At 43.9% G+C, this 14,793-nt stretch overlaps 1 protein-coding gene across 1 annotated transcript; it reads left to right on the forward strand.

The window, feature by feature from the left end:
• On the forward strand, positions 1–14,793 carry LOC103897378 (cytochrome P450 4V2). The gene is made up of 11 exons (XM_009277380.2): positions 1–211; positions 3,159–3,271; positions 4,154–4,239; positions 6,043–6,233; positions 6,654–6,723; positions 7,958–8,084; positions 10,058–10,249; positions 11,622–11,724; positions 12,073–12,207; positions 12,379–12,558; positions 14,207–14,793. The coding sequence occupies exons 1-11, from the start codon at positions 1–3 to the stop codon at positions 14,380–14,382; spliced, it is 1,584 nt and encodes a 527-aa protein (XP_009275655.1). The 3' UTR covers positions 14,383–14,793.

Consider the following 14,793-nt stretch of genomic DNA (forward strand, 5'->3'; position numbering starts at 1 on the left):
ATGGAGGTCGTGCAGGGAGCTGCAGGGGGACCCCAGCTGCTGCACTTGGGGACTGGAGTCATTGCTCTGCTGTTGATGGTTGTGGCCGTGTGCTCCCTGCCCTGCCTGATGGATTACTGGAGGCGATGGTGGATGATGAAGCTGATCCCGGGCATCAGCCCCTGCTATCCTGTGCTGGGAAATGCTCTACTCTTGGAACGGGAGGGAGAAGGTAAGGGCAGCTTACGCCATAGCCCAGCTGTGAGGTCCCTGCACTGTGTGGGGCTTTGCTGGAGGACCCAGCTCTGGTGAGGTGCTTGGGTGGTCGAGCTGTGGCTGGCTGGGGGGGGTTGTAGGGTGTGCTGTCGCCTTTAGGTCTCTCTGGGGCTGTGGGCAACCTGCAGAGGGGAACTGTGTGAGAAGTGGGCAGTGGAGGGGAAAGGAGAGGGACTGTATAAATATGGGGTTATTATCAGTCAAAGATTAGCTGGAGGTTCAATCTGACAGTGGCTTCCAGATGCTGATGTTGGACTTGGACCTGTTTCCAGTTGTTGGAGAGGTGGAGCATGAACGCTGTGGAATGTGTTTTTGTGACAGGGAGGCGTGCTGGGTGCTCTCACAGGAAGTGCTGTTTCACAGCGCAGAGCACTGGTCCCCATGGCTGTTAGCTGCGATCCAAACAAAGCTTCCAGCTTACGACGGAAAAATACTTCTTTAAACAATTATCTTCCCCCAAGTGAGCATGCGCAAGGGACTTTAGCATGCTCAGTTGCTGAGACATTTTCAGAATTAGCTGTGCCTTAGATTTATGTGTTAGATGCAAAAAAACTTGCTGAGTATTTGCAGTACATTCCTCAAAAGCAATCCTTTCTGTTCTCACATTGATCAATGGGTACCTTCTTTTTACCAGGTGCTTGAGAGAGCACTAATGTGCTACACGTTCCCTTTCCGTTTGGTACTCGGTTTTGCACCGGAGCATATTTCTTGAGGAGTCGGTGGTGTGAAAGCAGCTGTGGCTGTGCTGTCAGTGGACCAGCAGACTCTTCTGGGTGTGTTTGTGATGCCTGTGTATGCCAGTCTGCTCTGTGCACATGCGTTCCTGGCTGTGCTGCCAGGTACATTGCCAGAAGAGAGAGCGACTGGGTCATGGGAGCGTGGTGAAGCCAAGGACGAGTACAGCACGGGCGTGCACATTGTCCAGTGCTGACATATGCTGAGACATGGTCTCTCTGTTCACAAGGGTACATGCTCGCATCTTTCCTCTGGATCCAACCCCATATCCAAATACAGATATGAGAGACCTTTCTTTGGTGGAAGCGAGGGCAAGCAGCTTTCCCTGAAAGTGACTTCGGGGAAGCAGTACCAGGATCATAGTCAGGATGTGTATATGAGCCTGACTGAGAGACAAATCTTTTTTTCTTTTTTTTTTCCTTCTTCTTTTTAAATCTTCTTAAAAAACAGAACATTGCTTCTCTCTCTAGAAAGCAATTTGATGGAGACTCGTACGTTCTATGGAGTCACTAATCTCCTTTGTTAACAGGAGTCACATAGCCTCCATGTTTTAGTTAAGTCCATGACCATCCATCTTTGTTCTTGTTTATTTATGTAAAAATGAGTGAAGTTTGTGGTTTATAATCTTTTTAATTAAAAATGTGACAAAAAAAAAAGTTTTTAGAAATGAGGATAAGGTTTTATAGCAGAAATAAAAATGACTTTTCATCTGATGGTGATGTTATTTATTGATATTGGTAGACAAATGCTGGAAAATTGTGATATTTTAATCATGGTGGTGTCAGGAAAAAAATATAAAAAGAATAGCAAAATAATCTGACGCTCTTAAGCCTTTTGAATGAAGTGTCATTAGAACTTTGCCTAAGACTAGGGAATGCTGTATTTGAGTATCTATTAGGAAACTAGGTTTTTTTTCCTTTTTTTTTTTCCTTTGATTTGGGGACCTTTTAATTTTCAACTCTGCAGAGTCCTTGGAGGGAGTCATTTATTGTTTAATCTGGTTTCTGAAAGGGCAAAAGTATGTTTAATCCTCGAACATCCTGATAGCGGCCACCTCCTCTAGAATTGCAGAATGAACCTGATTGCCCTCTGTGATAAGATAGCTGGGTCTGTGAGCAAGGGAAGAGCAGTAGGTGGTGTTTAATTTGATTCAGCGAGGCCTTTGATACCATCCCCCATGCTTTCTGTATAGCTAAACTGACGAGATATGGACTGGATAAGTGGATAATAATGTGGGTGGAGAATTGGCTGGATTGCTGAGCTCATTGGTATAAAGTCCAACCAGCAGCTGGACAATAGTGGTATCTCTCAGGTGGTCCGTGGCATAAATGATCCTGTGAGTCTTTGTGCCCTTAGAGGTGGGGACATCTGAATTGCCAAATCCACAGTGGCCCTGTAAGCAGTCACTTACCCTTCAGTAAGGTTTCTAAAAGGACAAAAGTGGAGTTAATTCCTGGAGCAGTCAGCTGTCAAAAGCCCCTGCTAGAGTTGCAAACTGTCACTGATGGTTAGGGCAGCAAGAGAGTGAGATGATTTAAACATGTTGGAATAAGAAGTAATTTGTTTGCAGATAAACAGTAACAGTGTAAGGGCTCCAAAGATTTTCTTCAGGAGTCCAGTTATCAGAAACTAGACATTTCAAGTGATACTGGTTCCTGCGCAGTGCCCTGACATTACTGTGCATGACATCGCTTGTGTGTGCACCACAAATGTAGTACTTGTCAATGATGTCTCAGATGGGAAAAGGCTTGATGCTGTATTTGGAAAGTAAAGAAGCGTCTTGCTATAGCATTTTGGCTAGTGTCAGATAAGCCAAAATGTAAGCATAGCCTTGATAAAGTTTGATTTGGCTCTAATTGTTACAAAGAGCATTGCAATACAGAAGGCCCATGCTGCAGTGCTTTGAGACTGCTTAAATCAGACTGCCTTATCTACAGCTAGGAGGGCTTTCCCTAGAATAAAGTGCCTTCAAGAGTGTAGCCATAAAGAAATGCTCTTGCAGTACACCTAATAGGTGCAAAATATGCTGCTTGGTCATAGTAGCAAGATAAAACTACAACAAAAACATAATTACAGGGCATATGGTGAAAAACAGTTTGTTACAGAAGTTTTGCTTATTCAGCAAACCCCCCTTTTTTAAAAGTTCTAATCTGCTTTTTTAATTTTAGCTTTTTTTAAACAACTACAAGTTTACGTTGAAGAGTTCAGGAGCTTGCCATTGTTCAAACTTTGGATAGGACCATTGCCTGTCATGATTTTGTATCACCCTGACAGTGTGGAGGTGAGTGTGCTTGTCTCCTGTCTGTTCTACTGTCAAGCAAAGCAGTGTCCAACCTGTTAGTTTCGGTTCTCTCAATGTAATTTTTGCAAAAAAGGGCTTGGACTGATTTTACTTGAGATCGTCCTCTGACCCAGTGCTAAAGAGAGGCTGAAAGCCTTTCTATAAGGAATATAAAAAGCCTAGTCTTGGGAAAAAAAAAACCCTGAAGATGGCCAGCAAATGAAAGGAGTGACTCAGTATGTTTTATACAAAGAAGCATCTCCTTTAACTTTGTTTTCACATGTGCAAAAGCTTCTGCTCCCAAGATCAGAATGGACAAGCAGATAGCAGGGAAGATGGGACCACTGAAATAGGGGTAGAACATTTTGAAATGCAGGTTGCAATGCTTGTGTCTGCTTGACTGAATTCTGTATTAGAACTTTGTGGGTCTGTCTTGATGCCATGAAATGTAGTCGTTAGTTTTGCTACTGACAATGATTGTCCCTGAACTGCGAAGATAGAGTTGTTTCTTTGTTGGAGTGTTTATTGAAGAGATGGTACTTCTTGTGAGTTTGGTTAAGGCTGGAAACGGTTGGGTTTTCTTTGAGCTCTGCCTGTGACTTTGTAACACAGATTTTTCTTTTTCAGGAAGATAAGCGGAGTGGGAGTGGTAGTTTTTGAGTATTTCGTTGTTTCTCAGGATTGGGATATATACTGAAAGACTTGAGGGTGTGAACTCAATGTTCCCCCTGTGTACCAGCTTGTACTGAAATATGGTCCATTTTAATGAGGCTCGGGGCATTTTTGTGGAGGAACTGAGGTTGTGTGAAGTAATCTCAGCTGAAGAAATCTCTCTCCATCTAACAAGTGATGTTTTTTCCTCTCCTTTCATTTTTCTGACAGGTTATTCTGAACAGTTCAAAACATATAGAAAAATCATACCTGTACAAATTCCTGCAGCCGTGGCTGGGCACTGGACTTCTGACGAGGTATAGTGAAATGCAGGTACATCGCTGTCTTCTTGAAATTTGCAGGGTATATGATAGGAAGAGGGCTTAGTGGCAGGAATGCTGTGTGTATCTCTGGACAGAGATGTAGATGATAGCTGTAGAAGTCTTATTCCTTGTGATGGTCTTTGTTGCTCTTTAGCAGCTGACGTCTGGTAAAAATCTTCTGGCATTATCTGTTTCTTGGCAAATTTGGCCATTGTTACTTTTTTTTCCAGAGGTTTGAAATGAATGTGAGTTTTGGGAAGTTGTATCCTATGGCAAGTGGTGTCATTTAGTCTGCAATGCTACACGCTGGACATTTTGAATGTTGTGATGTGTGTTGAGTGGTTGGACTGTGGCAGAACTGCAACCGTGTGCATTGCTTATCTCAGCTGGTGATGCTGCAAACCAGTAGGATGGGCCTGAGTTTGGTGATGCTTTGGGGTAGGATGGGAGAGTATCTGCACCCTGTCCTTCATTTCCCTCATGAAGTGGAGGCTCATAAGAGGTGAGCCTGGGTAAGAGCGCAAGTCAGGAGTGGAGGGAGGGAGGAGCAGTGATGTAAGGGTTTGGTGTCCTCTGGTCTTGGGAGGGTCAAGGAAGGTTTGGTCTGGATGATGCAGATATTCAAGAGTCAGAGCAAGGTGAGTGTAGAGTGGCTCTGGTGCCTTTCTGCCTCTTCTGTGTTTTTGCGAGAAGGTCAAGGTCCCCCTGTTAGCAGTGGAGCTTTGTTGCCTGTTTGGAGCCTTCAGAGGTGAACTCCTTGTGCTTTGTGATGGGACTATGGTGTCGTAAAAGCCAGCTGTGATCACGTGGTGTGGGAGGTGCAAGTTCATGTGAGAGGATGAGGAATGCCTTTTATCCTGAGTTTCGTTCATGGCACTTAAGGCGGCAGTAATCAGTAGCAAAGTGCAGAGAGTTGAGGTCCATGGGCATCAGGCATGGTGTATCCTCACTGTTAGTTGTCTAGGAAGATTGATTCTGATTGTTTAGTCTCCAGTAGACTTTTAGAAGTGTTTTGACTTCCTTGTGCTTGCAAAAACATAATGGAGGAGAATGTTCCAGTCTCTGCTGATTAAGGGCAGTAGTGGCAGACAGCAAGCAGATAAGCTGGCCTGAGGAGTGCCTCTATAGCAGGTTAACAGAAGTGATGTGGTAGTTTACCCTGTAAGCAGAGCTGCCAGTTGTGTGCCTGTGGGGCATGTGATTCAGAAAAAGTGAACAAGAACCCTCAGGAAGCTGATGTCACCCGGCTGTGGCTCCGTGCTCTGTCACTGACATGTGGGAGGTGGTTGCCTGTCTCCAAGGGAGTACTTTGTAGCCAGACCTTGAGGCAGTCATTTGCATAATGTCTGTGGACCCTAGTTCTCTGCAATCCTCATTTCCTAGTCAGCGGATGAAGGCAAGCACAGGTGGTGGTTCACAGAGACAATGTGATAAGTTGAGGACTTGATGCTGAATAACTGGTTTGTCCTGTAGATGGCTTGTGCTCCATGCCCCTGAGCCTGTGCACTGAGCACAGCCTGTGCACCAGGCTGTATTGCCTGAAGGCTTGTTGGCATCTCCTTTTGTTGAGAGTAGCTATAGAAATAGTGGCTTGTGCTTCAGAGAGAGCTGGAGCAAGAAATATTTCCATTTTTCTCCTTCTGGGGAGTGCTATGGACAGCTTGAAGAGTCATCTACAGCATGTCCATCTGTGAAGGTGTTCCAGGCTGCAGTTTTTACTGTGTACTTCCTGTGATGGTGACGGTTTTATTTTTGACTTGGAGTTTTCAACCCTTCCTTCTCCTGTTAATTTTGCAGCACTGGAGACAAGTGGCGGTCACGGAGGAAGATGATAACTCCCACATTCCACTTTGCAATCTTAACTGACTTTCTAGAGGTTATGAATGAACAAGGAGGTATTTTGTTGGAGAAACTTGAGAAGCATGTTGACAAGGAACCATTTGATGTCTTTCTGGACATCACTCTGTGTGCCCTTGATATCATCTGCGGTAAGTCCTATTCAGTTACTGTGGCAGGGCTGTGAATGACGCAGAGGCTCATGAGTACAGCTGTGCCGTGTTGTGTGAGGAGACGGTTGAAAAGGAATGTCTCTGCATATTGTGTGAATGCACTTCCATCCTCCCAAGGCCTTCCTTTCTCCTAGGGTGTCTTGTGTGCATCTGAGCAGGTGAGTTTGTGGGACAGGCAGGGCAGAGGTAGCAGTCTGAAGTGACTTTGTGTTGAGGAGCAGGGTTCCTGGGCATGGAAATATAAAGCGAGCTCTTCACCTGGAAAGGGATGTGTGTATTCACCCATGGAAGGGATGGTGTGGTGACAGTCAGAAGCTGGGAGCAGTAGTAACTTATTGTGTACAGGGACTCTGCATTTCACTTTGCACTTGTGAACTGTTGATGACTTCCTCCTCCTAGAAACGGCAATGGGCAAGAATGTAGGTGCTCAGGAGAATAAGGATTCTGAGTATGTTCGTGCTATCTACAGGTAAATGGACATTTTGCTTGGCTACTTTGTAGTTGGGCTGGAGTTGATGCTGCTGGTGTCAGGAGTTCATCTGCTGTGAGCCAGCAGGGAGGGCCGGGGGGTCACAGATGGAGGTAGAAAGCCAAGAAGGCAGGAGAAAGTCCTGCAGATTTTGATGCATTTTCTGGTATGAGCATATGCAATGGGAGGCTGAGGCTTTGAAGAGGTGTCAGCTGCCATTCAGTTAATCCATTGGTACAGGAGGTTAAAAAAAAAAAAATTCACCTGCAACATTTCATATCAGCATGACTGGCAGAATTGGGAGAGTGCTGTTTTAGACAGCATGTTAAAGCTGAGGCACTGCTGCTCTGCAGTTCATGGCAGTATTTACCCCATTCAAATTGTATGTGACTGTCCAGTGGATTAGGAAAAGCATGGTCTGTATTCCTACCACACTGGTGTGTCAGACTAGATGAGGTGTAGCTGCTCATGGCATCTCATCCCTAGCCTTTGATGGGGCTTGTTGAGACAGGTGTGTTACAAAAAAGGGGTGGAATTAGAGGCTTTTATTGTCATCGGTTCCTTGGCCTTTCCCAAATTGTACTGCAAGTGGGCCTGAAGTTGGCCTAAATGTAATAATTACTCCTCAAAGTCTCTTTCTGCAGCCAAAAGCATGTGCAAGAGCTGAATAGCAATGACAATCCGCCCTTTCAAATGTACTCCAGTTGTGTTTGAGCATACTTGAAGTCTCATATTCTTTATTTTAAATACTTTTCATGTGCTGTCTGACATATATGGTATCTGGACAGTCAAGTAGGAATGTAATGCTTTCAGGTGGCTGTTTGAGGTCCTGGGGCAGATATTTTGGCACTCTGGCATGAGTAGTCTTTTCAGGATGTACATGTCTTTTCAGCATGGTCAATGCTTTACTGGTGTGGGGTGGGACTGGACTGGATGACTTAATATGTCTGTTTCAAGAGGATTCTCACTAAATGAGAATATGCTGTCCTCAAAGATCAATGCAAAAATAAATCATGGTGATGCTGGGACAGGTGACAGAAATTTTGAGGTGGTTAAAAATCAGGTAACAAATATGAACAGCCTTCCCTTCAGATGAATGGGTTTAAACCCACACAATATGTTAAGTTCCGCTTCATTGGGGGAGGTAGAACTTTTTTTTTTCCGTTCTTGAAAGTGTGCTGTAAACTTGGTTTTTGTCAAGAAACGTTACATGATGTGATTGTTGTGCTCCTAGGATGAGTGATCTAATCCAACAGCGACAGAAGAGCCCTTGGCTTTGGCCTGATCTTGTATATACGCTGTTGAAGGACGGAAGAGAGCATGAGAGGAACCTCAAGATCCTTCACAATTTTACAGATACAGTATAGATTTTTTTTTTTAATTTTTTTTTTAATGGTACATTTTAGCTGTTGGAGCGAAGTCTTGAGCTCAGTAGAGAGCTTCCAAATGGGGGTGAGGTTCAGCCCCCTTGATAGGCATCTACTGAGAGGAGAACTATCTCTCTGTTGGGATGCCAAGAAATTCTCTGAAAAGAAGACAACAGCTGACTTCCCTGTCAGGAGCTCTGTCGTATTTAAGCAAGGGAGTATACTATTCCAAGTGAGTAACAGGACTTACAGGTCCTTGACAAACAAAACAAACAACAGGAATTCATTGAACTCCTCTTCTGCCCCAGATGCTCTGCATCTGAATCACCTGCAACAGCTCACTGCCAAGTTTGTAGCAGTAAGTATAGGGCTCTGCTTGGTAATGCCACTTGGTCCAGCCCTCAGAAATGGAAGCCTGTATTAATTTTTCCCTGTTCAGAGCAGAACTGCTGAGACGAGCAAACATATTACAGGTCCCCACATCAGCAGTAAGACACTTTGACACAGAAACCATTAAGCATACATCACTGACTTGGCATAAAACGTGGTGTTCTCTCACCATGTTAGACTGTGCAAGTAACACCCCTTTCTCTCACCAAATAGTTCCCATGCTATTCTTGCCAATGGTTGCCCTCCGAAATCTACTGTTAGGGTGTTACCAGAGAGGCTGCTTTCCCTGAAATAGATGTATGTACTCCACGATGTTATTGTATCAGTGCCCACGACAAAGGAAATAATCTCTGAACTTTCACTACATATAATACAACATATAACTAGAGCAACCTGATCTAGTTGAAGATGTCCCTGCCCATGGCAGGGGGGATGGACTAGATGACCTTTAGAGGTCCCTTCCAACCCAAACTATTCTATGATTCTATGATAATGAGCCACATTGACTCTGCATTGTTTTTAAGTAGTTCATGTTTTGCTTCCTTTTATTGGGAATTACAGCAATGAGGCATGAGAGAGGCTCTTAAAGGGACTTAAGATAACGCTCTCTTCCCATTCTGGGCTGGTGCACTGAGTATGAGAAGCCAAATCTTAGAAGATTACAAAGGAACAGTAAATAATAATATCATCTAGTGTAGATACTGACAGAAGGCACTGAGACGAGGTGGTTCAATATGTGTCTTTATATGTGTACGTTCAGTGAGGGAAACAATGTGTGTGTATATAACTTTTTTTTTTTCCCATTCAGTGCTGCCTCTGAACAGAATTGCATACTCTACAGCCTTTATTTTTAATTATTTTGTTGTTGTTGAGAGCAATACCAGTTTATTGAAGGGTTCTGTTTTGCTGTTATGACAATGGTGGTGACAGAAAGAAATCTGTCTGTCACTGGGGCTGTGCTTTGACCTAAAAAAGGGAAGTTCAACCATTGCTCTCATACTGAAGAAAATTTGGGAAGCTTTAGTGTAGTGGTTCCAGCCGTGCTACGTGTAGTCCTGATGCAGGGTTGTGGGGTGCACCGGCTTCTCTTCAATCTCCTGGGTTCCCCAGAGGTTGGAGATGTGATTCTTTCCTGAGTTATTGGATAGGGTAGAGAATATCTTCTTGGTGATCAGTCTATTCAAATTGTGGTGATGTTTTTTGATTTGCTGCCGCTATTGTTGTCATTCATGATTGTTGATCATGCATTCATATTGTTTCAGATATTCTGGATGTGTTTACACTTCTTGATAATCAACAAGTTGTTTGCATAGATTGGCTATCTATTTTCTTGATCACACAAAGACTGTTCAAGGTTCATTCTGTTGCTTGGGACAAGAGGGGTTGGTCATATTTCACTTACTAACACAAAAAGTCAGTTAAAGTTCATGAGCTAATGCTGACAGCTATGCTAACTAGCTCATGTAGAGTGCTACAGATGTATGTTGTTGTTTTAATAAATTGGGACAAACCTGTGTGATGTAGACTGTGTGCATGTGCTGCGTGCATCATATCTAATGTAATGCTTCTAATCTCAGGTCATTGCAGAAAAAGCTGCAGAACTTGAAAACGCCAAGCAAACGAAACGTGACACTGATGGCAGCTGTGAAGAAAATGGCCCCCAAAAGAGAAAAGCTTTCCTGGACATGCTGCTGAGTGCAACAGATGATGAGGGGAACAAATTGAGCTACAGGGACATTCGTGAGGAAGTGGATACCTTCATGTTTGAGGTACCCAAGGAACCTGTTGGTTTGTTGGTTTTTGTTTTGTTTTGTTTTTTCCCCTAGAACCTGAGATTCACCATTTGCAGGTAGTGACTCTTCCTTTTCTTAGTTCAGGAAGTTGCTTTTAGTATGAAGTTATTTTAGCCCTGGAAGCCTAAGAGGAAATCTCTGTAGGATAGGAACTACTGAAGGATAGAAACATTTGATCCAGAATTGTGTGCCCTGGCAAAATGTTGGGCAATACATATGTGGCAGGCCCTGTCTATGTGAGCAGGCTCTACTCATGAAAGCAGGTGAGTAATAAGAGCTTAATGGCTGACGTGGGCCATGGGCTCTCAGCTCCTGTTGCAAACCTCATTAATGCTAACGAGACCTCTAAATGGTTTCAGTGTTTTGCCTTGCATTTTGTCAGCTCTCCTCACATTTTGTCCCTTGCCACATTGGCTGTAACTCCTGGTTCTGTCGTCAACTGTGCATTGGTGTACTGTCTTCTCATGTCTGGTTCCCTGTCCAATGAAGGATCTAAATAAGACTTTCACAAGTTTTCCACACAACTCCATTGGGGGACCTGAATTCTATCTCAGAAGAGCTTAATTCAAAGTCGTATTACTGCTGTTGTAACTTAGAGAAACTCTCTTCCCATCTTAACGTTCCTGTACTATTCCATAGCTGGATTTTGAAGAGGTGCAGCATCCTGAACTTCACAAGTGCACCTTTTTAGTACCAAAATCCTTTGTTGGTCAACTTTTCCCTTTTCTGTTCCCTTCTTTGTTTTGTTTTGTGGGTTTTTTTGGGGTTGTTTTTTTTTTGGTTCCCCTTCCCTTTGTTTCTTTTCCTTTCCAAGTTTTTATGCAGTTCTGAGAACTGTAGTAGCTGATCCCCTTCTCATAGGAAAACAAGAAGTATTCCCTCCTATGGCCACTGTACTGTGTCTCATTAGACCCCTTTTTTGGATAGTTTTTGTAAAGGTTACAGATTGTGCCCATTGTATCTCTCCTGTGGTAGTCATTGGCCCCCCAGATGTTACGTTGTTGACTGGGCAGTAACCAAAAAGATGAATATACATCTGTTTCATTGTGTAGGTACTGATAGTTCATGCAGCTTCTTGGAGGCGGGGGAGAGGAATGTTTGCTTGGGTTATTTCAACACTTTTCCCTTTTGGTCAGTTTTCGGGCACCTGACAGAATCATGGATCATCTTATATCCTGATTATCAGCGTGTTGGATAGAGTTCTTCACTCTTGATTTTTATTTTTCTCGTGGTCATGGGACTAATAAGTCTTACCTTCCATACTGTCTGCACACCCAAGTATTTATGAAGCCTACTTATGCACAGGAATGTTGTTGAAATGAATGTCTTTGTAAATCTGGACCTCTAGGGCCATGATACAACAGCAGCTGCTATGAACTGGGCCCTGTACTTACTTGGACATAATCCTGAAGCCCAGAAGAAGGTTCACAGAGAACTGGACGAGGTGTTTGGTACGTTTCCATTCCCCGCTTCATTGGGGTTGTGATAGTGGTTGCATTTATGAGTGGGGATGTGGTACATTGTAAGCCTAGATGTAGAAAGGGAGGTAGGAACATACCTTGTGGTCCTTCTGGACCTTTCAATAGCTAGAGGTGATTGGGACAGGTGCTGGAAGGTCTGTAGGAAAGTACAGCCAACCTTATGTCTTTGGGGCAAGGCATGCATAGTCAATGTATGTGTAGCACCTTCTGTGTGGTCTTGGTGCGTGGTGAGGGTTCCTAGAGGGAGCTGGGATGAGTTTGTTTAACCAAAAATGGGGAGTTTTGGTCTCGCTCATCCCCCTATTTGTTTTTGGACAGGCAACACTGAGCGTCCTGTTACAATGGACGATTTGAAGAAGCTCCAATACCTTGAGTGTGTTGTGAAAGAAGCCCTTCGGCTCTTCCCTTCAGTTCCGCTGTTTGCCCGTGCCTTGAGAGAGGATTGCTGTATTAGTAAGTACTGTCCTGCGTTTGCCACTGCCTATCCTGCTAGCATCTCCTCAGTGGAGGTGTTTCCCAAGTAAAGGGCAGCGTTGTTTTATTTTTTACTGTGCTGTTGTGTATAGAAAGTCACTTATTTGCTGTTGTTTTGACCCTTCTTCTCCCTTTCCCCTTACTCTTTAGGAGGATATCGGGTACCAAAAGGCACAAATGTTCTTGTCATAACTTATGCCCTGCATAGAGACCCCGAGATGTTCCCTGACCCGGAGGAGTTCAGGCCTGAGCGATTCTTCCCTGAAAATTGTAAGGGAAGGCACCCCTATGCTTACGTGCCCTTCTCAGCTGGTCCCAGGAACTGCATTGGTAGGTAGCTGAAGAGGAAGCCCTTGTAATGTGACAGTGCTGCTTTTGGTGTGGTAACTGTGGCAGCAGCGAGTGTATCAGAAATTTAAGTCCTGATGTGCCTGTTGGTCGTGTCCCGTCCCCCCTCGCCGCCCCGCCCCCTGCAAGCCTGGTGCTTGAGCTGCCGCATTTTGTTTCTTCCCAAGGGTTTCCTTTCTTCCCAGGGCCCAGTGTCTATCATGCTGGTGTTTCCTCCTCGCTGCCTGTGCAGCCTGGCAGCATGTTAACGGGCTCCTGTGTTAGGACAGGATTGCTTCCAAATTTCTGATCCTCAGTGTCAGCAAGACAGAGCGAGAGACGGCAAATGTCCTGCGCTTGTTTTGCTCTGGAAATCTCTCATCTGTCTATCGCATGATCTCAGCTGGGTGTCCCAAACGTGCAGTCTGCAACTGATGTATTCTTTCCCTCTTTCTGACACCGTTGTTGCTCTGGTGTTTTCACTGTCACCCCAGAACTTGTTAGCTCTTCAAGTGCCACTGAGACACTTGGCATTTATCTGTGCTCAAAGTAGAGGCATTGTTGTTTATATTGTAGAACACATGAAAGGACTGTTCCTGCACAGATCTTAAGTGCAGATGGGGAGCACTCAGCAATTGTCATGCCATTTACAAGCACAGGAAATACAACTTCTGCTGGGATTTTGGTTTTGTTTGTTTTCTTTTTTTGGGGGGGTGGGTTTGGTTTTTTTTGTTTGTTTTTAATTTGTCTCATTGTGAATAGGTGCCCTTCCCATAAGAACAGAAGACTAGGTCTTCCCATGTTCCAAAGAGGAATCTAATTTAATATTACATGTCTAGCTAGTTCCTGGGTGTACAGGAACATGTGCAGAAGAGGTGGTTCATTAATATCATTGCAGAAATACATCACTGTTCACACGTGTACAGACATCCATCTGTGCATATTATACAGAGGGGAGCACAGAAAAAGCTTTGAGCACTGGGTTTTGTGTCCTGTTCCCATTTTCAGTTTAGTTTGAGTGAACTGCCTGGATTGTGACACTTGGTTTGGTTTCTCTCATATTTCTCTTTCTCCCCTTTCCTCCTCCACCTTTCTCTGAAATGTAAATTGAACTTTGCCCTTTGTGCTACCAAATCATCAGTGTGTGTGATGCTCAGTGTTCACTGAAGGAAGGTCAGTCTGTTGTTCTGTTGCAGTTGTATCTCCTTTGCTCCTCTCTGCATATATGGAACAGTGGGATTTGTCTCTCCTCACTGTCCCTGCGCTGCATCTTCTCCTGTTCTGGTCTGTCATCCATTCCGCCCGGCCTAGTCCATCCAAGAGACATGACAAGGCTGTGTTTTGTATTAGTTCTGTGTGAAGTGTTGACCGTTTCCTCCTTGCTGTTTGAGTTCTGTGTACTATGGGAAGGAGGACGTGCTGTGGATTGTCCCAGGAAGGCCAGAGTTGTCATGCAGAGAAAAGTGCTAGTTTCAGTAGTATCCATATGACCTCGATTTTGGCCTAAAGCCAGTTCTGTTCTCAAGGCAGATGCACAGTCCTTGCTGTCCTGTGTTCCTAGGGGAATCACTGTGAGCATGCAAATGCAGCAACTGTTAATGCAACCTGACAATAACATCTTTTTTTTTTTTTGCTGCCCTGTAACTCGTAGGTCAGCGCTTTGCACAAATGGAGGAGAAAGCTCTTCTAGCCCTCATCCTGCGGCACTTTTGGGTGGACTCATGTCAAAAGCCAGAAGAGCTTGGTATAACTGGAGAACTGATTCTTCGTCCAAATAATGGCATCTGGATTAAGCTGAAGAGGAGGCCAAATGTTGGATCAGAATGAAAGGAAATTCAAGATTTTATTTTTCCAAAAACTTTCAAGCTATTTAGGCTAAGATATGTTTTTAAATCAGATATTTCGAAGGCAGTCCAGCAATTTTTTGAAACTAAAGTCATTACTGATTGCTTCATTAAAGATGATGTAATAGCCCTAAATTGCTCTACTTTTCTAGTACATGTGAACTTCATGTATATCTTTGAAGTGCAAGTCTTTAAACATCAAATCTTAGTGCCTTATCTACTCAGATGAAACTATTCTACTGCAACAGTGCAAAAAAACCTTAAATTATGGTAGTAACAACAGTAATGCCTGTGATGGAGTGGTCTGGTTATATTCCGTAGCATTTGCGAGGTAACTGACAGTCTCAAATCTTTGTATAGTTTTCAGGTTTCTTTGGTTCTGAAGGGTACAAAT

Source organism: Aptenodytes forsteri, unplaced genomic scaffold, assembly GCF_000699145.1.
Source record: "Aptenodytes forsteri isolate BGI_AS27 unplaced genomic scaffold, ASM69914v1 Scaffold65, whole genome shotgun sequence".
NCBI classification, from domain to species: Eukaryota; Metazoa; Chordata; class Aves; order Sphenisciformes; family Spheniscidae; genus Aptenodytes; species Aptenodytes forsteri.

What these genes read in the sequence shown, in the direction of transcription:
- LOC103897378 (XM_009277380.2), top strand. Translation starts at nt 1, where the DNA reads ATGGAGGTCGTGCAGGGAGCTGCAGGGGGACCCCAGCTGCTGCACTTG. An exon ending in TATGTTCGTGCTATCTACAG is followed by an intron (nt 6,724 to 7,957) that starts GTAAATGGACAT and finishes TTGTGCTCCTAG; the next exon opens with GATGAGTGATCTAATCCAAC. An exon ending in TGGTCCCAGGAACTGCATTG is followed by an intron (nt 12,559 to 14,206) that starts GTAGGTAGCTGA and finishes TGTAACTCGTAG; the next exon opens with GTCAGCGCTTTGCACAAATG.